Raw genomic sequence first — 24567 nt, 5'->3', positions numbered from 1 at the left:
TCATTTTTTCTTCCGGTAAAACTAAATTTCACCATGCTTACGTAAGTTAGCACCAAACAATTTCAACCAATCAATCTGCAACATTTAGCCACAGCGCACCAAGAACGCTCAGTCAGTTAGCTAGCTCCGGCGCTGTGGAGAGCGTCTGTCTACGCCCACTTCTCAACGCTCATATCAAATCCCTCTAATGATATGTCCCGCCTGCACGTCCTGTTTCACTCGGAAATACGTCACGATACGGAAGCTAGATACTCTCGAAATGTTTCATCTCGACTTTAAAGATATAATCTCGATTCTGTGTCACTCTTTGGCGGCACCTATGGTGATAAACGGTAATTGCAGGAGCACACTTCCTGATCGCATGCGACGTACACGGTTGGCTCCGGTTGTAACTCTTGATTTTCCTCGCCGACGGTCGCTTTCCTTTTCAGACTGTTTGCTTCATCTGAGCGTCAAATTTGTTTTTTTCTTTGGATTTTCACTTATTGTTGAAGTTGTATCTGTAGTCATCCATCTTTTCTTTGCTTGTTCAGCCATAGTAGATTACTGTTTACTCGCAACACTTGCAGAGACCGGAAAAGCAGCCGCTTAGCTCCGCCTACCCTCTCTGGCAGACCAACCACTGCTGGCTGATGGAAAACGTGTCACTAACCGAGCGCCATTTGTGATTTATAAAAGTCGCCACAGACACCTGGTCCATAATACTGCAAATGCAGTGGGCCATAGGCTCAATCACCATTGTGTTACCTCATTCAGCGATAGTGACTTAACATGTTAAAGTAATAATCTCAAAGATGTTCATGTCCGTGTCCTTACAAAATGAAAAATAAATAGTCGTTTCATGACAGCTGAAGATTGTAATAAAGCATTTTCTTCTTTAAAAACTCTTTATTTCTCTATATACAATCAGTGAGAGCCACATAAACACAATCATCCCTCTGTGACCAGGGAGCACCAAACTCTTTACATAGAAAGGCCTCGGTTATTGAGCATAAACAAAGCTTGATTGGTGGCACAGCTGTGTGAACAACGCCCTCCCTTCAGGTGAGGTTGCCATTCTGTTGTGTTATAAAGCAGCTCCTTCCATTTAGTCTCCATCTGCACTCCTGCCACAGAGCGTTTGGTCAGATCCGTACCACAGGAGAGGAATGCAGTCTACTGGTGCTACAGACATCGACTGAGAACATCCTACTACAACTAGAAAACCAGTCCAAAAGAACAAAACACACACAGGACTGATGTATCAAAACAGCTTACCACACATACATACAGATGTTGATGCACATAGATACAAGGAAGAAACACTCATATGCATTAGGACAGATCTAACACCCATTTCAACACGAGACAATCACCACGAGGCACGAATAAAATCTAAATCGGACAAACACGGGCTGTAACAGATTCTACCTATTCTCTCTGTACCTTTTTCTAGGAACTAACTAGGCCTTTAAAAATCACTGTTTCCTACATTAAGACTGGTGTCACTTATTTGGCTAAACTTGTGCTGTGAAAGTTGTGAATGAACGTTGCATAAACACAAAAAAAGGCAGCATTTGGTCTTCAGGAGCACAAAAAGTATTTCTCTTTGGGGGACGTTCACTGAATCCGCCTCCTGATCGGTCTTTTCAAGTTTACATCCAACAACAACTCATTAAAAACTACTTTGTGTCAGTTATGTGTTCCCGAGGTTATTTCATCTAAAAGGAGGGTAGTGTTGGGCTGTTTGAAAAAGAGTTTCTCTTCATCAGCAGGATGTGAATTAGAAATAAATATCAGTAAATCATCTGAGCGCTCTAACAGGTTTGCAGTGATGGAATTATTCGAACTATACACAATTTCAAGTCATGCTTTTAAAGAAAGTAAGACACAAATGTACCGTAGAAAAGTTTCTCTAGAGAGGAGGAATTCTGGGACCTTGATGTGGACCTTAATGCAACATGCAGTTAATTCAGTAATTTAAAGGGATAGTTCGGATTTTTGGACACCAAGTCGTTTGAAACACTTGCTAGTAGTGTAGCGGATGCAAAGCTATTAGCTCGCTCAGAGTCCTGTGGTCGGAGTTCTGGCCGGTTCTGAACATAGAGTATTTCCAGTGAGATGTCAGGGTCATGAGACCAAAACGTTTTACTCTACAAAAACACGGAGGCAATGGTGATCCATTTAACACAAAATCACCGCCCTCGGATTTTATGTACTGGACGTTTTTTTGGGCACTATTTTCTCTCTTGACAAATCCAGTATCACCACGCCTGCTGCAGGCCGGTTTCTCAGGTAAGCCGACCTAGTAGGTGTTGCACGACGACTCTGACTGGGTTGCATCATCGTGGAAGTAAACATGTCAGACTATGAAAGTGAAGATTGATCTGTAACAACGGATCCAACGGGACCTCTAAGGGCACGATCCGTGTCAGGAAAACGAGTCTCACAAGTTACCAGTTCCAGCGTGTTCTCTTGATAGAGCATGTCACCTGAGAAACCGGCCTGCAGCAGGCGTAGTCATACTGGATTTGTCAAGAGAAAATAGTACCAAAAGAACAGCGCAATATATGAAATCCTAGGACGATGATTTGGTGTTAAATGGATCACCATCGCCTGCGTGTTGTTTTTGACCCTGGCGTCTCACTGGAACTACTTCTTCTACGTTCAGAACCGGCCAGAACTCCGACCACAGGACTCGGCGAGTAAGCTAATAGCTTTGCATCCGCTACACTACTAGCAAGTGTTTCATACAACTTAGTGTCCGAACTATCCCTTTAAGAATCATGAGGCACATTTCAGCCAAACCTGGTTCACTTTGTAACAGAATAAAAATGAAAAAAAAAGGACATCACAGTTTCACAGAATGCAAGAACTACTAAGAATCACAGAACAGGGACTTTTTCAAATAGTAGTCAGCTTTCTCCTTTTTATCCCTCCATCCACTGATCCGCTTCCGCCTCTCACTCCTGGCACAAACACATTCATCGTTGTGGTTTCAGTGATAGGACTGTAATGGCACTACACAAGCAGATTGTGGCCATGCAGAAACATTTAGGCAATACAGACATCTCCAGATGAATCTAACGCTAAGGTAGTGTTCATTCAAGACTTAAAACCTGCGCTCCGAGGCTCACAGGTTCACTCCTCCTCCTCTTCCTCAAACAACCCTCTGTCTCTGTCCATCGGGGTTGCGTTGGCAGGGAGGGGCAGATTAAGGCCATGTGCATCCAGACTCTTCAGCTCTGTCCTGTTGGCTTATTCTGAGGCACCTGATAGGTCAGATCTTCAGGGGGCGTGGCCTGTCCAGTGGCATTCTTGGGCGTATCGTAAGCCGACCTCCCTGAGTGGGTGCTGTCTGTCTGTGTGAGCAGGGAGGAGGCCCCAGAACCCATGAAGCTACACACTGCAGAGGGCTGGGTCAATGTGGAGCCCCCTGATGGGTGGGAGCCCAAATCCACCACAATGGGTGTAGCGTACTCAGATCCCGAAGCAGGCAGGGGCTCCGCGTAGGCGTGGTAAACGTCTGGAGAGATGGGAGCGTCGTACAGGTCAGGGTCTGAGTACCCCGGGTCGGGCCCCTCGTCTGGTTTGAAGGTGGAACGGGCTCCTAATGTAGTTACACCACTCACCAGGGGCTGAGCGTACTCTGAAAACAGAGGATGTTATAGTGTGTTAATGAAGCTAAACTAATGAAACCAGCCAGGTTGAAGTACTGTAAAATTTGGTGCCGCTTTTTACACTGCCAGTTCAAGGCGGGATTATGACACCTCTGTTACGTTCCGTCTTCTATGTAAAACGCACAAATGGCAGAATGGTGGGGCGAAATCGTTCCGCCTCTGAGCCGGCATCGGAGGTAGTAACAGGCGAAACGGCATCTGTGTTAACAGCAGAGCCGACAGAGCAGAACAGCGCCGTGTGTATTTGAAGCACGCACTGTTTGTTTACACCTCGTGCGGACAGCAACGTAAAAACACAGTGGGGCGGCTTTACGCTGGCCAATGTTTGTGTGGTCCAATGTAAAATGGCAAAGGCTGCATGACAGCCTCGTTACGACGCTGAGGCGGAACCGCAGTGTAAAAAGGGCTTATGTCTGACCAGAGTCATCGTGAAAGTAGAGTTGACTTTGAAGGGATTTATTGGCGAAATGCAATTTATCACTGCTATTCTAGTGAATATATTCCAGAGAAACACACCACCTCACTTGGAGAGTATTTTTACAGAATGGATAGAAATAAAGGATTCAAGAGACTCAGACGGGCACAAAGTCACACTGCATCACCGCTTCATGCTATTAGACGTTTTTGTGAAATTGTGTCATGATTCGTGTAGGAATTCTTTTTGGACAAAAATTTGGGGTTTTTTAGGCTTTTGTCAATCAAATAGTTAATTCTTGAGCTGAAGTCAACATTTGTGCCAAAATTGAAGAAATTCCCAGGCATCGGTTTAGCTCAGCGATTTAATCAGCGACCATGTGCAGAGGCTATAGTCCTCAATGCGGCGGCCCCGGATTCAACTGTCATCCACCTCTCCCCCTTTCCCTGCCTCCATCACGATCCACTGTCCTCTCTGTCAATAAAAGGCATAAAAGGCCCAAAAAATAATCTTTATAAAAAAAAAAAAATAATAAATTCCATCAAGGCGTCTGTATTAAATATTGTGTTCAAATGAAGCTGACAGACGAGAACCCCCCCTCCCCAAAAAATGTGTTTTTGTTACAAAAGCATAAAAACAAAGTGTAGACATACTTTGATTTCTCAGAGATAATCGGAGATAACTGATGTGACATTACAAATTATAAAAGTTTTAAAACACATGATTTGACTCAGTTGCTGTGAGTCAATGTCTAAAGCACAGACTGATGTAGTAACAGTGTAGGAGGAGCAGAAGCCGGTAAAAGACATTTCACAACGTTCTCCACATGGCGGTTTTGCAAGGTTGGAAATCCACTTGAGGACACTCACATTACATTTCAGTGACAAACTCTAAATGAAAGCACAGCTGTTTCTGAACAATTAAACCGCCACAGGATGCCTGTAACAGCAGCTGAAACCTTTCAACAGGCACAATGGAAGCGTCACTAAACAAGTTGTTTGCATCGCAGTCACAATGTCGAGCAGTACTTACCCGCAGGTTCAGCATGTAGTCGGGGTACCGCACCTCTCCCCGTGAGCCGGCCCACCTCACTGCTGCTGTACCGAACTGAATCCTCCGTCTCCACCATCTTGGAGGGCAACAGCTGCTTCATGCTTTTCCACCAGTCTGCAGCAGAAACGGTGAGATGTGCTGTGAGCGTCACCAGAAGTCAAGCAGACTAATCAGCCTGTGGTGCAGACAGAGTACATACCTGTGCGATCCCAGTGAGGGAGATCATACGTCCCCTCAGAGCTCTTTTTCCTATGAAGAGGGAAGAACAAAGTCATGCAGGGTAATGTTTTCAAACTGATTTTTCTTCACATGATAATGAGAACACACACCTGTTCCTCCAGTGCCACGCACAAACCACTATCACGATGAGAGCAGTCAGAGCCATGACCAACACGGGCACCAGAACTGCTGCCAGAGCCACATCTAACAGCAAAAACACAACATTAGACACCAGGTGGGACTTCCCTATTAGACATGCTTGTACAAATCAAGAATCAGGCATACCTTTGTCAGTGTGAGGAGGCATAGTCGTGTTTCTGATGTCTGGGGTGTGCGTGGTTTGGCTGAGGTGAGGAGGGCGTTTTGTGCCGGCAGCAGGTGGTGTGTGTCGAAGAGGGGGAAGCATCCTTGGCCCCGGCTCTGGCCTTCGCCCCACTGCCAAAAAGAAATACATTTTAGAGGAGAAAATTCTACATTGAAGTTTTATGTACCACCTTTCCCTTACTTGAAGGAAGAATCTGGCAGCCGAGCAGCTCCAACTTGAGCGCGATTCTCTGGTGCCATGCTGTTGGATATATCCTCACAAACTGGGCCTCGATAGGGGGGATGAAGTTATTCCTCACCTCGTGCAGGTAGTTGATGTTGCCCTGGAAAATCTACCGTAAAATAAGAAGAAGGAGTGTTTGTGCCAGAGACTTAAAACCAAACAGTAGTAGTAGCTTACAGAGAAAAAAAAAAGAGATTCTTGTTTCAGACAGTGAACAAACGCACTTTAAGCCCTAAGCTGATTATTTCTCAAACTTGGCGAGCTAATAACTCCTCTCCTCCTCACAATGAGAGGTAAAGAGGATCCCAGCAGAGAGCAGCCTGTAGACAGCAGCCTAACAACCCAGCCACTAAATCCATATCCATTCATTATTAATGCCCCGGTGTCCTGACTCGTCTACCACAGCACTTAACTCAAACCACTGACTTCCCTCGTTTCCTGCCATAAACATCTCTGAGTCAATACCAGTTGTTATGGAAACGGTCCAAGCGTTGGTCCCTGTAGCCTTCTAAAGTGACATTTTTGTCCATCTGCACTAATTTGGAGGGGAAAGCAGCGTAAAAGCCGGTGACGCAGCTGTTGGGCAAGCAGGGCTTTATTGATTTGGTGCTCGTGTTACCTTGTCTTGTGTAGAATTAGCTTCACGGTAGGTGCGCCACTGCTGGCCGTCGTTACTGTACAGGACCCGGTATGCTGAGACGTAGTACTGGTACTCTCTGAGGGTGGAGCCAGAGGTGATGATGCCTTCATGAACAGACAGCAGAAAGAAGTACAGTTTAAAGAGTCTACAGCCGTGCGAGCAGCCTTGTAAGGTTGGACTTTGGTACTGTGCTAAATGCTAATGTCAGCATGCTTACATACTCAGTGTGTACATGAGCGTCAGGTCGTAACATGGAAACTACTTGGGTTGTCTGAATCAAAATAAAGTGGTCCTTTTAGACGTTGTCCTGTCCTGCTGACGTCAACTGACCCTTCGCTAAGCCCCTCTCTTGCCACTGTCCAATCCTACATTAGCAACCGTAACTAGGCGTGGGTGGAATCGCCAAGCTTTCAGAACAAGGAGAAATGCCTGAACGGTGTGCATGTGGAATCTGCAAGTCTGACAGCAGTTGTCGTCAAAGTTTAGAGAGGGGCGTCATGTTTTTCACTTTTCCGAAGAAGAGGAGAGATGTCGGACATGGATTAAAAATTTTAGAGACGGCCAGCTGGCCTCCACTTGCGATCCTGTCTGGCCTTCGCTAGCACCAGCGATGATGTCGGCACTGCCTTTATTCTACCACCCTTTGGTTTGTGCCATTGTTGTGGCAAACTGGTACAGGATTTTGTTGGGCTTTCCTGTTGTGCCTTTAGGAGATCCAGTGTATAGACCAAGCTCACGATATGCGAGCATATGCTTCAAACAAAATGCAAAAGTGGGGTAATTTAGATTTGCTAGCAGTGGGCTACAACATATTAGACAATGAAAGTTATAGGGAGTCATAACTAAACATTAGCTTCAAATAAACAGGCGTAGCAACAGTAACTAAGGGGAGCGGGACTTAGCGAACTGTTACTACCTACGCTGTCAGCTTAATAGTGGAATGACACCTCCAAACTACCATGTTTGAACCATTTATTAGAACTTTTTAGTGGAATAACGGGGACACAGTCCGACCCTTAAGTGTGAGTTTGTACGTTTATAAAGCTGTGTACCTGTGATCCTCTTCTCCCTCTTTAGATCGACCTGCAGCCACTGCTGGTGGTCGCTCTGAGCCGGAGCCCAGGGCAGCCCCGCCTTCTTTAGCCGAGCCCCCGTCCGGGCCCAGACGCTGTGCTGACCGATGATGTTGTGCCACTCCCACACAGAGGAGACAGATAGCTGGGTGTCCGCAACACCACCAGATTCTAGACCCAGCGTCCCGTAGCAGCCTGCGAGCACAGAGGCATTACCCATCAGTGATAGTAGTGTACACGTTTGGGAAATTCACTTTGACTAATAAAAAGTATAAACATCGCAGTATTTATGCTCGATTAACAAAGATAACAGGATGCTGGCAGTAGTAATTACATTGATTTCCCCATTTGAAAATGATAACAGCTCTTAATGGTGCTTCAGGAAGTAGGAAAACTCACCGTTGGTCCTGAAGGTGAAGAGGCTGTTCGACAAAGTTCCTCTGAGGAGAAAAAAAAGGTTTAGAAGAAAAATACATTGTATATGTAATAGTATTACTACTGAAGCACATTTATATACCCGAAGTAGATTAAAAAAGTGATGCAAGGTTACATGCTGCAGCTCTCACCCAGTGGAAGTGACATTGTTTGCCAGTGTGGCCTCGTAGTGAGGGATGCCTTTGCTGCTGACCACGCTGATCCTCCCTCCCACAGCGTTGGACACCACGCCCGCGTGGACGGCTGCCACGCACAGAGGAGAGGACTGCGGGATGAAAGGAAAGGAAGATGAGATTGAGGAGGTGGGTTTTTATGCACCTTCTGTATTTCCATCACAATAAACAGTGCAGGTACAAAATATCAATACGGCTATATATCGTCAATCTGACTCGTGCGATACCATTATCAACAGGCTGGCTCCAAATATCTGTATTTTAATTGACAATTATACGGCGCTCTGAGCGGATTTCCCTGCCATTCTGACTCACCGCCTCACTACTTCATGACTCCAGGCTGTTGGTCTCAGTTATCGCAGAATCGCTGTATCGTGATATTAACGTTATCATAGGCCACATATCGCGTATCGTATCGTATCGTATGGCTTTGTTTAAAACATTTATCAGACTATAGCGTAGGGATGCACAATATTGGAAATTTTGCAGATATCCGATATGCCAATATTTTGATTGCAGATTTTGATACCAATATATTAGGCACATGTTTTTTTCCACCTAACTGCAGAGAACATTAAGTCTCGCCTGTTGTGGAACAGATATCATGCCTACTCTTATTGAAGTGGCCCTCTGGCAGATGCAGAAATACAGTGATTTTTAAAATGTACACATTCACTGGGCAAGATGAGAAAACTACTTCAACTTAGGTTATGTACAAAATGCCATATTTATTTGTATGTAATTCTTTCAAATAAAACTAACATTCATACAACTTAGGCTTAGATGATGCTCTCCCTGAGACAATTTGCCCACAACTAGAGCAAATTTTACCTATTGCACAGAACACGTACATAAAATGAAATCAACCGTGCTCTGCGTTTCGTAAACTTTGACAAACTGCCGTACCGCAGACATCTTGCACCCTTCTTCGTGCTTGATGGAAGAGGCGTGGTGCAGGCAGTGCGCGCGCACACTCGCGCCGAATTAATGTTGTAGCATTACGGCAAGCTTTTTTAGGGAATCATCGAACATTTGGGCAGAATTGTTGTTTTATCGGCAGAAAATATCAGCAGAAAGATAACATCTGCAGGTGCTGATATGTCATTTTCAAGCCATAATCTGCAGATACCGATAATATCCCTACTACAGTCATCAGTTCCTATTTCAATTTTACAGAAAAATGTATCATATGCACATGATGTCGCCTATAAAATGACACGCTCAGAGACTTTATCCACAGTGGACCACACCTTACACTTCGAAGATGCTACCTATGGACTTTGGGACTTCTGTAGTAAAATATTTACTGTGTCGAGTTTTGAGTAAGAAATCAAAACCTGAGATTCCTTAAAACAATTCATGGAAAAGGTTTTGTTCTGACAAAGGGGCTGAAACGATACCACTCGCACCGTCGGGTTCTGTTACAATCTCAGACAGCTTGCAGGAACAGGCAGAGCCGTCCTACAAAACGACCAAGCTCTTAACCTTCAGACCGAGGCAGATAAAGGCTGATGAGTCAGCATGATGTCACTTCTCTGCAGAGAGGATACCGAGGGGCACTGAGGGTAATGATTCACTGCCGGCGGCATTCCTGTCCAAACCTGCTGCCACATCACTGACAAACGGACAAAACACAATTTACACTCAGCTCACAGGCTCCCTCGGTGAACAGCTGGGCAAGTGAGGTGGAATTTTATTACTGGAAAAGGCCCACACTGGAATTCACAGCTGACAGGATTGTGGGGAAAAGCTCTGGTGACCCGCAGAGTGACAAGCACATGTATTCACACAAAAGCACACGCATGCACGCACGGCATTCAAATGCTGCCACAAGCAATCAACACTTCCCTTTGTGACTCTTAAACTTCCCAAAAACACACACCACCACTTCCTACAGAGCGCCATACCAAACCTCTAACACAAACACAAAGAGCAGCTCCAGACCGCTGCGCCCTGCCTCCGACAGAGGAAACCACAGTAACACACACATGAAATCACACACACACACACACTTATATGATAGGTTGGATGTGGAAGTATAATGAAGTTTGGATCCACAATCACTGTTATGTTACAGCCTACTGACACACACAACTTAAAGGGGCCGTATCTTTCGAATGGATGTTCTCATATGTTTTAAGGGTTTCACATTTTTGGGTGTTTATTGTTCACAGTGAAAAAATGAAAACTGCATAATTCCGTGTTTTTCCAGAATCACATTATTAAAAAAGGTCGCCTCTGAAATGGGCCGTTCAGAACAGCTGCAGGTTTCTACATAGCACCTTGCTTCAGCTGAAATCGACCAATCGTCATTCACCGTCATTCACCTCAGGCTGCCTTCTTGCACGAGCTTGTAGTCAAGTCGTTAAGATTCTGGCTCATATATAAGGCCAGATAACCGATCCTAGAGCAGCCATGTTTTCTACAACTTTGGAGTGACAGCGCAGCGCGGCCGCTTACTCACGTGGAGGGGCTACGCGGTCACTCCAAATACCGTCAGCCAATCGTGGCTAAGGTCTGACGGACTGAGCGGCGCAGAAAATAATCAAACAAAAATATGTATACAATTTTTAAAATGAAACACACTTTACCAACGTGATTCAAAAACACATTAGAATAATAGAAAACGGATAGCGTAGCTAAAATATGTCCTCTTTAAGACCATGAGAATAGTTTGAAATAGTAAAAATGGATATTTTAGTGAAAATAAAACTGTTTGAAAATCCTGCGTTTAAAAGCAGCGATCATCTTCTGTTCATCTGTTGTATGTTTGAGTTCTCCAAGTCAGAATAGGTCTTTGAATGATGAGTCACAAAATGCCTTGCTATCAATATCATAGTTAGCAGTTAGCGTGCACAAGCATTGTCAGCTAAGATGCCTCAACTTGTTCTCAAAGCTGAATACCATGCTAATGATTTGCTCTGTAGTGTTAGCTAGTGCTTTAATATTCAGAACAAAACTCACTGCGGCAATGTTCAACATCCGCCGATGAAAATAGATCATAAACGGCCGATAATAAACCCCTGTCGCTGAAAAAAAGTCAACTGGGGTCATGTTCAACAGGCTATTGTGTATTTGGGTTTCCAGTGGCTTTTAACACACATCAATGATTCATTTGCACATAGTCAATAAGTCATGCACACTTTTGGGTTCGCGTTTTCTCAAACTTCTCAATCACACTGACTCACTCTCCAGCTTGTGTCTCTGCAGAGCGCTCCGCTCCGCTCAGCACCCTCCTGCAGCTGGACTGGATTAGAGGCTTATTATTTTCAGCCAAACTATTATCTCACCTCCCTTTCACCCGCTGACCCTGCCCCTCCTCTGTTCCTGTGGGGCACCTCACTCCCTGAAGCACACCCAGCGCTCCGCCCTGTCCTCCCCGTCAGCCAGCAACACCCCCCGCCTCCCTCCCTCCTTCAACAAACCCGGAGCTCCGAACATGAGGTCATCAGACAGAGACTCGGCGCCCATGACCTCACGCGCAGCAGGGGTGCTGTGAGGTCATCAGAGCAGGACTTGCATGCCATAGAGAAGGGGGCCCGTTTACAGAAGGAAGAGGAAGAATGAAACGGACAGACGTGCAGCACAGTAATGAGTGGGAACCAGTAACAATGATAGTGAAGACTGTAAGGATGTCACAATACCAGAATTCAAACTAAAATACGATGCAATACTTTTGTTGCCCACACGATACTATACTTTGGTTGCCCATGCAATATTTTTGTTGTTGATAAGATAAGATACTTTTGTTACTGATACAAAACACTTTTGTTGCCGATACAATATGATATTTTTGTTGCCAATCTGATTCTTTTGTTGCTGATACGAAACAATACTTTTGTTGCCGATATGATATTTTTGATGCAGATACAATATGACACCTTTGTTGCCGATATGATACGATACTTTGGTTGCCGATATGATACAATACTTTTGCTGCCAATATGATACGATACTTTGGTTGCCGATATGATAAGATACGATACTTTTGTTGCCGATATGATATGATACTTTGGTTGCCGATATGATATGATACTTTGGTTGCCGATATGATACTTTGGTTGCCGATATGATAAGATACGATACTTTTGTTGCCGATATGATACGATACTTTTGTTGCCAATATGATACGATACTTTGGTTGCCGATATGATAAGATACGATACTTTTGTTGCCGATATGATATGATACTTTTGTTGCGAGTACGATGCAATACTTTTGTAGCCGATATGATACGATACTTATGTTGCCGATATGATACGATACTTTTGTTGCCGATACGATACGATACTTTTGTTGCCGATATGATACGATACTTTTGTTGCCGATATGATACGATACTTTTTTTGCCAATATGCGATACATTTTTTTGCAAATACGATATGACACTTCTGTAGCAGATAAAGTTTTGTTGCCAATACGTTACATGACTTTTTTAGTCTTTGGTACCAAAATTGTGTACCTTTCCTGTTTTTGATTACCAGCCTGAACACAGCCCATTTAAAATACTGTTAATAGTAATGAAAGGCATGATGATTACGTTTTTCCTAAACAAGCTTCCATACTTCCGATACCATTGAACATAAAATTTAAAGCGATTCTACTGTTTCAAGCAGGTGGTATCTGAAAGTATCCACACAGAGGCAGTTCAAACATGAGTAATCAAACACTGATAGTCTGGAGACCACCAGACGCCGTGATTCACCTGGAAATGTGAAACGTGTATACTGCATGTACTCACCTCTCTGTATCCATTAGGGATAGTTCCAGAAATCTCCTCCGTAGACGTCAAGCAGCCAGCCGGGCAGTATTTACTAACAAGAGAAAGACAGAGACATAAACTCACATTGAGTATCAGTCAGCCTGATTGCTGCACAAATCTCCACACAAAGCAGCCGCTGTTTACCTGAACTCTGCCTCAGGGAAATCAGTTCCTTTGTCCAGGCAGGTGATTAGATCTGCAAACGGCAAACAAACAAAGTCAGAACTGGTTTCTCAGCATGCTCCTGCGAACATGTCATCCTCATCCAGAGACTGCAAACCTTCTCCAGGTAGTTCATGTTTCTCATTATCTGGTCATTTTAGTGTTTAAAGCAAAGACTGGCCATCAACACTGGCTGAACTGTCTAACAGGGGATTCTCCCACATGGAACAATCATTCCAATCAGGCTAAAGAATGACATGTACAAATTGTAAAGAAAGGTGAAAAGAAAATACTTCATCATTCATAATGATTTAGAAACAGAGAATGGCTAGAAATTTTCAGATTTGCGAGGCTGACACCAAATAATTTAGGGTTTTTCACTATTTTTAGATTTAAAAATTGTTTTTAAAGGATCCATTAATTATCAAAATACTTACAGATAATTTTTCTTTCAAGCACTTAAGAACCTAATCATTGATTTTCTAGAGCTGGATCAAATGTTTATTATTTATTTATCAATTGTAGGGTGTCCTAATTTATTTATAAGTTTTGATGATCCAATCACACAAAACTGAAAACATTTGCTGGTTCCCTGTTCTCAATTGTAGTATTTATTTACTGCTTTCTTGTTCTGATGATATTTTTAGATGAATTAAATAGTAAGAAGAGACTTAAAGTTGTCATGTTGAGCTTTCAGAACTCATTTTGGGCGTTTTTCACCGGTTTTGACATTTGATAAACTTAAAGCCCCCCTCCAGTGAAAATCCAGTGTTGAACCTTGTAAACATCTTCATGTGGTGTTCTTCACGTGCTACAAGACATATCAGGGACAACATCAGCAGTCATCTCCACGGCTGTGCCTGACTGCTTTTAAACTGCAGTGTACCAAAGACAGGCTGAACAACACGTTTTCAGATTGGCAGGTTTGTGACGTCACAAACCTAAGGAGCCAATAACGTTAATGGACGGGGTGACGCTATGCACATCATTATGTGTAACCTATGGCAACCACTTTGGTGATATGCGAGCCAGCTGTAACCATCATCATTTTTGCAAACTCACAACTACTACTACTAACGTCCACATTACTAGTACCAATTACATTTCAAGCTAGCTTAGTTGCCACTAAACGACGGCAGAGACGTGTTTTGTTTCCAGATGTAATTTTACAAAAGGATTTTCATAGTGGGATAGAAGTTTCAGGACTTTTTAATGAGGGAGAAGGAGGAGATGCCTTGGGAGGATTTTTACAAGGTAATTAAATGTGTTTTGCTGAAAAAAAACATATCAGACACAATTTATTATTTCAATCGGAGCATTTTATACGTTTAAAACATGACTGGAGCTGGTCATTAAGAGTATTCTTTCAAAGCTAGACAGGGCAACTCGTTTTAGAGGCATTTCTTGTTACATCTGTTGAAATTGTCTTTGTATCCTGGGAGCAATCAATAAATCAGATGCTCAGACATAAAAAAGGAAAAGACGTCTGGTATCTATGGTGGTCACAGGCCTAACAACCGTCCAACAGTTTCTTTTTAAATGAGAATGCACGTCTAACCTGAGTGCACTCTGCCTGTGAACTCACTGCCCACGAGCAGAGTTTAAAGCTAGCAGGCTAGTAGTTAAAGAATTAGAAAAGGTTGTTGGACGATTAGCGAAAAGAACGACATGCTTAAATCAAAAAAATACAAGTGCAGCGATATCATTATTGATGCATTTGTTCTGTTAGCTCTATAAAGTCGTAAAGAAAGGCCCACGTTTGGGTTTAAGTTGAGAAAAAGTCTGGAGTGTTACAGGATGATGTGGGCTGCTGGGAATTTTAACCCTGTGGTGGTGGTCCGTCTCGCTGAGTCTTGACCACACTATCAAAAATCCCATTTATCTGGAAAAGCAGCCAGTGAGTCAATCTGACAAATACTCCCAGCCACCACAAGTCGCCATGGTGACTGATTTACTTAGCTGTGCAAACTGTCCTCCCACGCTCATCTGCAGCGTCGGTTACATGAAAAACACACATCAGTTCTTTGAGGGGGGTTTTTGTTAAGTCCACTGACGGCTCTGTTTGCCTTCCACTGTGATTCAGTCGTACCGATGATAACACTTACAGACAGACTAAAAACTCTCCCTCACAGACACGTCACTGTCTTCCTCTCTCTTGTGGCTTCACTTATCAGTTTATCTGAAAATGTTGCACATGACAAAATACGCCCGTATAATCACACAGAACGCGACAGCTGCACTCACGTTAATGAGAAAATTAAGCCATATCCGACATCACAATCTGCGTGTGCGTCTCATGGTAAACTGCTTACAATAGCTGCAGTATTCTTTCATCAGCTGATTGTGTCCCCACCATCAATTACATCAATTATCCAGCTGTCATGTACAAAGTTTAGTGGGGGATTCTCGCTCAATAAACTTGCCGATTTCTTTGATCAAATCAGACATGACATGGATGGCGATAGTGATCGTGAATAGAGAATGTGAATGTGTGTAATGTTTTATTGGACAACATGCTATACAATTTCATGCCATGAACTTAAGGAAGGAGACCCCCTCGCTTTTCTCATATTTTCCCATCTACCCTGGAGCAGTTCTATCACATTTATTTAGAGGATTTGGTGTCAGCTTTAATGAGCAAAGAAAACTACACAGGTGGAAAACAGACTGTACCATACGCGCATGTATTAAGACGCTGGAACAGAGCATAGGTACCGTAACATTTATATTAAAAGACAAACTTGTAATATTTTTTTTTTCCATCTAAAATGTGGGCTGCGTCCTATGTACCGATGCAACAAATACACCAGTATAAAATGCAGAGAGAGGTATTTTTTTGTGTTACATTATTTTACCCAGAATACTGCGCTATAATGTTGCTAAAGCTTCGTCACGGACATGTGCAGTCATGACCACTAGTGCAGCCGCTACCCTCACAACTACCAACGTTACAGGTAGCGAGCAGGATTGCAAACTCGGCATGAAGAAAAATAAATTGAAAAGTGTTGAAACAACTTGTATACACATTTTTATTAAAAAACAGCTTTAGAAACCCCCCCAAACAGACTGCGTCTTATATTCCAGTGCAACTTATATTACAGATATTACGGTATTTACTTGGAATGAGAAAGGGTTGGCATATCACTAGAGGAGTTTCTGATTGTAATACTGCACTTTTTTGTTGTCAGGCAAGCTGAAGAAAGTAGACGAGGAGAAATACATGCACCATATGACACTATTCAGTCCGTTTACACAGAAAGGAGAAGGTTTGTTTGTCTGTTTGTTGATCTCAGTAAATGTTCAGGTTTGTGCCACACGCATACAGCAGTTCATCTCATTAGACTCTTTGTGAAGAACCCTTTTCTTTGTCCTAAAGTCTGCCATTTCTACCAACTGACACCACCAATGTTTGTAAGTGAATTACCAGCTGACTTTGCTACGATCTGATTGGTTGTTCAAACAGGTGACATACTGTGTGTTTTCCCTGAAACATTCTGAAACCATTTTGTCTCATCTTGAATCTTTGGGCTGATATGGACTTAAAGGATACGTGTTTCTGAAACTGAAAAGTGACTAATAAACACTCTCAGGATTACGATGTCAAATCAGACAAAGGTTAGCAGCGTCTCACTGAGAGGAAGTCGACAATAAAACCACAAAAATACGATTATTTTTCACTTCTCTCTATGACTCCCACTTCCCCTTGCCACTTTGATCCAAATGACTTCTCACTTCGGAAAAGCTTTTTACTCGCTCTCCTTTAATCCTCTCTGCTAATTTTTAACAGCCACTCTCTGGTGAAAACCGGCTTTATCAAAAGCTGCAAACGCACGAACAATTAATTCACTCTCCGGTCAACTTTTGAACTCTTAAAGCTTCCATGTGACAAACCCAGCTGCAGACACGGTGACAGTTGAGAGCAGGAGAGAAGTATTTCAGTTCCCCAACAAACATAAGTTATCGCCACCCTTCTGTATTCAGCACCTTCTGATTAAATGACCAACGTCCACTCGCATGATGATCCTGCACACTGTAGCTGGAATTCCAGATATGTGGCTGATCAGAATCTGGCATTCACAGCAGAGCAGCTCTTTATCTCCTCTGTGTGTAAGTACGTCCTCAACGGTGAGCGAACGCCACATCGTAAATGCTTCCCTCATTTCTCCAAAGCACTGTTACTGTAAGACTACAAACACAGTCATCCATTCAACTCAAGTCATCTTTAAGAGGTTTTCTTTTTTGTGATCTGCAGACTCTTGTTTGTTTACATGAGAACGGGAAATGTTTGGTGGCCGGCAAGGGCAAGCACCCTGCAACAGCTCAAAAGATTTCTATTGAGAGAAATGGGCTGCAAATCGAAAAACATAAACAAGAGTTGAAAAGAGAAACATGCTGCTAAAACACAATCGCTGCAGAGTCAAAACCACACAAATCAAAAGAACAAATGGCAAAGAAAAACGCGTCATACCCACTCATAACGTGCGTTTTTGACTAGGGATAGACCGATTATTGGCACCAATATTCGGCATTTTGACGCATATCGGCATCGGCCTTTTTTTTTCTTTTTTTTTATCCGACGGCCGATAAGAGTTAATTTCTTTGCAAATTTTATTTAACTTTGTTTTATTTACTTTGTAAAACAGGAAGTTATTTATTTATTTATTTAAATTTTCAGTTACCTTTATAAGAGATGCTGCTGACCCTGGGAACTCCCTGCGCTTTTTGTTTGTTTGTTTAATAAACATATGCTTAAAGGCATTTAAACAAAGTTAAGTGTTGGAGTTTGTATTATTCAAAATTTTGACACCAATATTTTCACTTTTACTGCAAATGAATATCGGCTCCAAATATCGGTTATCGGCCTCCTTGACTACTAATAATCGGTATCGGCCCTGAAAAAACCATATCGGTCTATCTCTATTTTTGACTTTGCATTGTTAATGTATATGCAGCACGTTTGCAGGTTATGTTTTGGGACGTTTTGGAGCACATTTCCGTTGTGTTTTGTTGTTGGCTCCCATCGGCTATAGTCTGACAACGAACATGTAGTGCGTTTCCGGTTTAGCCAGCGGTTAGCGATAAACAACTCCCAGTCAAGACTTTCTCTTCTGCATTCTGCATTGTTTACAGAAAAAGAACCTGTTTTCCGTGTGATTTACTTTAATAAACAGGAAGTCGGGAAATCTAAACGCTGAACGGCTTTTGTGACACAGCGTCAAGGGAATTTATCTCAAGTTGAACTTTAGATCTAGAACGGATTGTTAGCTGTTAGCATGCAGATGTCTCTTTATAGAGATAAAAAGAAGCTAAATCGTTGTCAGATGATGCTGATGGGAGCCGGGATGATGCCCCATTACATTCCGCCTGCTTTTCCTGCATACGCCGCAGCCTGCTGATACGTGATTGGTCAATATTACTCGGACTACAAGCATAGAACAAACGGAAACCAGAACACTTGCCTTCCCTAAAATCCACGTCCCTGCCTACAGATTCTATATTTCTATGTAGAACCTGTAAATTGAGATACTCCTAACCAAAATCTTGAGTTCATTGCAGCGCGTTTGTCCTCATCTGCCAGCATAGAAATGTATAAAATCAGCCCCGATTTGATATTCACATAAAGAAACACGGGACAAAACAGAAAAACTAAGTGATTGTGTTGTGTCTCCTGAATCAAGAGATGACACGCAGACAGGTGAGTGAGCTCAGAGCTTCTTACCTGTGTGTTCAGTGGTGGAGTAAGACAGGTAGAATCCCCGTCCAGTGTGGTGGGTCCCACTCATGAACTGGACGGTGACCTGGTTGCCCGTGGACTCATTCAGCCTTTTGACCTTCAGACCCAAACCGCAGTACTTTGCTGTTAAAGAGCCCGGGAGGAGCAGGACAGAGAAAACACGAGACACAAAGGTTCTGGTTGGTTATACAAGCATTTTAAGTTTAAGCATGTAATATTTAGGCATATGGTAAAGGACAAAAAGCAGAGGAATATACAGAGAGAAGGGTTTGCACACAGTGAAACTAACCCTGCGTCAGAGTTAAAGTAGAAATATCTGGCTTTAATGAGAGAGATTCACTGCCATCACATTTTGCAGGGGACAAATATTAAGTCGTCGGGGTCCTCCAGGAAATTTGAGCATCAAATGCCAATTTGCACCATTTTCATGATGATTATGAGCTTCTGTGTGACCAATGCCTTTTCAGTCTCCGGCATTTCCGTTACCTGGTAATGTCCGCTTTTTGCAGCTCAATGATTTCTAAATTTTGTCATGTAAACAATTGTTCCGGACAGAGAAAGCAGTTAAAAGAAGTGTGAGTAAAGATGCATTTTGCCCTTTGTATCAAAAGCTTTTTCATATTTCACTGTAAATAAAAAAAACTGCCTCTTAATGTTGCTTAAAGTTCCACAAGCAACTGGCCTATGCAACTCTAAAAGATATACACAGAGAACCAAAATTACCGTAAAATAAGTGGTGTTGTCACATCTCCGCATTAAACTGTTTCTGGGTCCGAGCCACTACAACGTCTCCTCACTGTTTCAAGTGAGGAAAACTAACTTAATTGTTGCCAACGCTTCGTCGCAGACATGCGCCATTATGATCGCCACTGCAGCCGCCGCCCTCACAACAATCAACGTTACGGTAGGCTGAGCTCAACTACCGCACCGGTAGCTAGCAGGATTGCAAGCTCACAACTGTGTAGGTTTCTCTTCAGGCCGTGTGGTCAAATATCTTTAATAAAGTTTAAAATATTTCAGCCTTGGTTCGGAAACATTGGGGTCAGTAAGAAGCCTGAATGCATCTCCAGCTGCATGTTTAAAGAAGTTGTTGCAGCACATGTTGAAAACCTGCTAACCTGATTTGTCATGTGCATGTAAACACAGACAGTAAGGATGCTGAGAGTTGCAAGGGGGCTAAGGGCTAGGTTATGTTTTGTTCCAAAGCCGTCTGACCATCCAACATGCATTCCTCTCGCAGTATACTAGCATCTTAATCAAGACCAGAACATCTCCCTCACTGTGCATATTGTAATTTTAGCAATAAATATTGGTTTTCTCCCACAGTCAGTTCAACTCCAGCCTTGTGTCTGTGTGTCACTCACCAATCTCTCTCCTCTCGGGTCCGATGCCCTTAAAGAAACGGAGGTAGCTGACCTGGCAGTCGCTGTCTTCTATGTCCAGCTCGGCAAAGCGAAAGTGGATCCTGCTGCCGCGTGGCACGCTGATCTCCCACTCACACACCGTGTTGTTCGGGTACGTCCCCGGGTAACCCAGAGAGGACAGAGTCCCACTGCTGTGGCCGAGCACACTGGGACCACAGCCATCACCTGCAGGACAACACAAACGGTCAGACTCAGGAAAAGCAAAAGGATGCCAGTAATAAAGCACACATGAGGTGGAAACAGGAACGGAAACCACAAAGATACAGTTCGGCTTAAGCCGAGATTTATGAGAAGAATTTCCCCAAAACTATTTGGAAATACGCCGTTTATAAGCTTTTCATGAAACACATAGTATTTGTGCAGATATCAGAGGGTTTAACTGCAAGAATAGAGCTTTAATTTGCCGTTCATAATGTCAACAAACCCCAAGAAGAGACCTAAAACCAGCAATTAATTCATCCTACTGCCAGTTATTATGTATCTGTATTATTTTATTCCTCTGTGCTACTATTGTTGTCAAAAACACACAATTGAGCATCACTGCAGAAGAGCATGGGCTCTGTAGTTCATTTTGACTCAGTCCCATCTACAATATCCTGTGTCTGTGAATACTCAACAGTGCAGCAAATCTTTATTAATCCACTGCCAAGAATAGTTCCAAATATATCTACTGTTTTCTCCTCTTTGAATAAAACTGCACAAACTTCATCGCCCAAACCTACATACATGGTCTGTCCTGCAGTCATAAATATACACTATAAAGCCGCTTTCCCACTAACACCCAGCTTTTTTGCTTATTGGGAAAGGCTACAATCAGCATTAAGACCCGGGTAATAATCGCCTAGGCTCCGATCGGCATTGATGGGAACACAAAACCCGAGGACGACACGCTAATCTCCGCCCCCTTTCCGGCGCGATGCTATGCTCTGTCTGTAACTTCTGCGACTTCTCGTCATCTCAGCTACAAATTCCACCCGTCTCCATCCGAGCAGCACTCAAACATCGTTCCAAATTTGTCTGCGCCGAGTTTGATAAACTGAATGAGTAATAGATACAATAAAGACCTAACCACTGCAACATCTTCACTGTTTACTAGCCCTTTCGGGCACGTTTGTGACGTCAGGCGGGGACGCAGCAAAAAAGAGAGACCCACAAGGGTATACTCCACTGGTAATAGGAACAAAGACAATCGGCATTTATAAGCGGGTCTTCCCGGTTCTAAAAAACCTGCGTCAACACCCTAATTTTAGATGGGACAAAATATCAATATGGCAATATATCGGCATACAATTAACAATCAGATATCATGATGAATCTTTTTTGATCGTCTTGCAATAGATTAATAATCACAGAATCGCTGTATCGGATCGTGAGTTACCCTGCGATTCCCACCCACACTACAGTATAAAACATAAAATGTGCATTATCTGCCGCTGAAAGTAGTCTCAAACATTCTCCTTCAGTTTGCTTCTTTTGTTTGAAACTCTATAGTGCCCAGCTGTTTTAGGAGAATAACACTTGCTTTTGCCTTTAATGGAAGTTTAACTGTGCTTTTGTAACATATCTGAATACATGCATTATACTGAATACCACAGACAGGGTAAGGAAGTTGCGAAACAGATTTGTACGATGCTTTTTCATTGGATTTGCTGACAAAATATTAAATATAGAATGACAACAAACTTATATTGGATTTTTTTCAGCTATTTTAGGTATTGGATTATACCCCAAACTGCAAACTTTCTTTTTATGTTTCAGGATTTGTTTACCTGTCGTCCTGAAGGTAAGAGCAACCAGTTAATACAATAGGGCCTTTCAATGTGTAACATCATAAACCATGTCATTGATAACCTGGAGCTACGGTAAATCCTAAGTTTGACATCATTTTTTAAAACAAATCTTCTCTTGTTTTTGCTTCTAAAATGTGAGGAATTGCAGCTCTACCTCATCTTGTAATAGCCAACTAAATTGACATTTTCTCAAACAAAACATTTTGAGTTAAAAAAACAACAACGGTATATTAACCATTAGTTGTGGCATGTCAAATGAATGCAATGTTTTCAATTAAATTCAGGAGAGGAGTTGGCTTTTGGTTTTATAGACAAACAAAAGTGTTGGCTATTCTGCAGAGAAAATAAACTACTAGCCAAAACATTAAATTTACAAGGCAGATATCTGTTTTTATTAGTTTTTAGCTGTTAAATAAACACAATTAAAACTAAAGACAGTTTAACAAGTCTTGAAATCTTTTTTCCGATGATGATCATCTCTGAAGGAAGTTTGTTTGCGTCCTCTGAGCTGTCAGAAAGCAAAGACATTGTGTCTGTTGATGCTGTGGCCTCATGGCTCTGAAATAACACTCAACAGTCACGCTTCATGGTGCTAAGTGGATGTTCTGGGGTTACGTAAGAGCCTCTCGGTGGACACTATCCAGATGAACAGGACAAAAACAAAAGCTGCTGCCCTCACCCTGACTCACAAATACTGAACAACTGCATGGCATTCAGCAAGAGTTCACGTTACCTTTCGTAAACTGCCCCTCATTTACAGATAAACCAGAAACCTATGCTACTGGTTTATATAAGTATCACACAAAATATAAAGAGATAACTCATCTGAAATTTAGATTGATGACAAACTGTGTCCACGTGTTTACAGTCATACCCCCACTGCTACCCCACCCCCAATCATGACCACCTGAGGTTTGCTAGAGGGTTTAAACCCCTACTAAATATATTACTTTTTAAGTACAATATGCAATACAAAATATACATACACTGGCTTTGCTGTTATTGTGAAAGGTAGTACACGAAAATACGGAAGGTAGCACTCAAAATTGGGGCTACCTGGAGCGAGAAACAAGGCCACACGCTCCCAAATGTGCCGTTTTCTCGTACACAGAGAACTCAAAGCCAGACTCCATTAACAAATCTGGCCATTTAAAGGTAGCTAGCTTTTCGTGAAACGTACCTAAGTGATAGACTGGGACTTTGTACCTTAAACAGGTAATTGAAACCCACATGTTAATTCAGCAAGCAACTGATCCACCAAGCAACAGTTACTCCTTTACAATCTTAGTGTTTTTAGAACCGGTTTGCCTGGTTTTACTACACCCATAACACCATGACGGGCGGCGGCAAGCTGTGTAAACCAAGCGGAACTCCACGTACACACGGCCATGTAAGGTAGGTTTTAAGTTTGGTGGACAATAACAACATGCCTCGCGCTTATCTCACTTATAAACGTCTGTGTTCACACTTTAGAGCCAGCATGGCCCGCATGTCGGTGCGGTCACACTCCGCTCCTCCAGTTGTCACCGCAGCTGTGCGGCTCCACCAACCTTTCTGCGCTCGACAGCCCTTCGCGGTGAGGATGATGAGAGTCGACAGGACGAGAACCCCGGCCCCTGTCGGTCCCCTGCCCACCATTACCGCTCTGCCCATAGCAGCCTGCAGTCTGAATGCATAATGCTCGCTTCTGGACCGGCTTCAACCTGTACCGCAAGAGAGTAAAATACAAAAACTAATCTTCAACTCCTCGAGAACGAGTCCGCGTGGGCTTTTCCTCTTGTCTGTTTGCTTTAGCAATCCAGTGGTTAGCGACACTCTCACTATGGAGGTAACTACTTCTAACACACACACATAGGCTGTGTCCGAAACCGCCTACTTACGTACTGCCTGCTACATACTCAAACAGTACATACTGCCTACTAGTACGCGGTTGCTCGAACTGCAGCTCACTCAACCAACGTCTTATCCGCGTCACATGACTTTAGTGTTGTGATGTTCGCGAACGATCCGATTCTTTTGAACGACTCTTTGGTGCGAGCGACGGAACCGATTCGTAGGTGAGAGCCATTATTTTTATAGTTGTGCCCAAATTTCACTGTCTGCCCTAGATCCACTCCCCTTTATGCCGAATTATCACGGGCAGCTTTTTTCAACTGCAACTCCGCTATATTAGGTCACCTGCAGCAGAATGATGTCACTACAACATAGTGCAGATGGTGAGCAACATTATAAGCCTCCACCATGTTTGTTGTTTTTTTGTTGACATCTCTGTAGTCCTACAGAATTGTAGCATAAACTATTCGAAAATCAATGGCATTGATGAATTGTTCCTTTATTAATCTGCTGTTTCTTTTTAAATTTTAAAAGTGTGAAATTTGAAGAAGAATAGAGTGCAGGCACGTTCGCAAGTCCGACCACTCTCTCACCTGGGATCTTATGGCTCCACTCCTCTCTGAAAGGAACAGAGCCATAAGATCCAGC

At 42.9% G+C, this 24567-nt stretch overlaps 1 protein-coding gene across 1 annotated transcript; it reads right to left on the bottom strand.

Annotated features, from left to right (window-relative positions):
• Positions 1-885: 885 nt before the first annotated feature.
• On the bottom strand, positions 886-23996 carry dcbld2 (discoidin, CUB and LCCL domain containing 2). The gene is made up of 15 exons (XM_069663707.1): positions 23637-23996; positions 20237-20461; positions 18858-18995; positions 13121-13172; positions 12956-13028; positions 8173-8306; positions 8006-8046; positions 7586-7801; positions 6513-6637; positions 5852-6002; positions 5632-5781; positions 5457-5550; positions 5327-5376; positions 5107-5241; positions 886-3628 (listed from the first exon to the last, which is right to left on the bottom strand). The coding sequence occupies exons 1-15, from the start codon at positions 23737-23739 to the stop codon at positions 3219-3221; spliced, it is 2097 nt and encodes a 698-aa protein (XP_069519808.1). The 5' UTR covers positions 23740-23996; the 3' UTR covers positions 886-3218.
• Positions 23997-24567: the final 571 nt, after the last annotated feature.

This window comes from Semicossyphus pulcher, unplaced genomic scaffold (assembly GCF_022749685.1).
Source record: "Semicossyphus pulcher isolate SPU_LCO1_2020_fin unplaced genomic scaffold, fSemPul1.0.p SCAF_15, whole genome shotgun sequence".
Classification (NCBI taxonomy): Eukaryota; Metazoa; Chordata; class Actinopteri; order Labriformes; family Labridae; genus Semicossyphus; species Semicossyphus pulcher.
Note: the sequence above shows the minus strand (reverse complement) of the source record. Positions and strands in the feature narration are given on the sequence as shown.

What these genes read in the sequence shown, in the direction of transcription:
- dcbld2 (XM_069663707.1), bottom strand. Translation starts at nt 23,739, where the DNA reads ATGGGCAGAGCGGTAATGGTGGGCAGGGGACCGACAGGGGCCGGGGTT. An exon ending in CTAATTCTACACAAGACAAG is followed by an intron (nt 6,003 to 6,512) that starts GTAACACGAGCA and finishes ATTTTACGGTAG; the next exon opens with ATTTTCCAGGGCAACATCAA. An exon ending in ACTACATGCTGAACCTGCGG is followed by an intron (nt 3,629 to 5,106) that starts GTAAGTACTGCT and finishes CTCTGTTTTCAG; the next exon opens with AGTACGCTCAGCCCCTGGTG.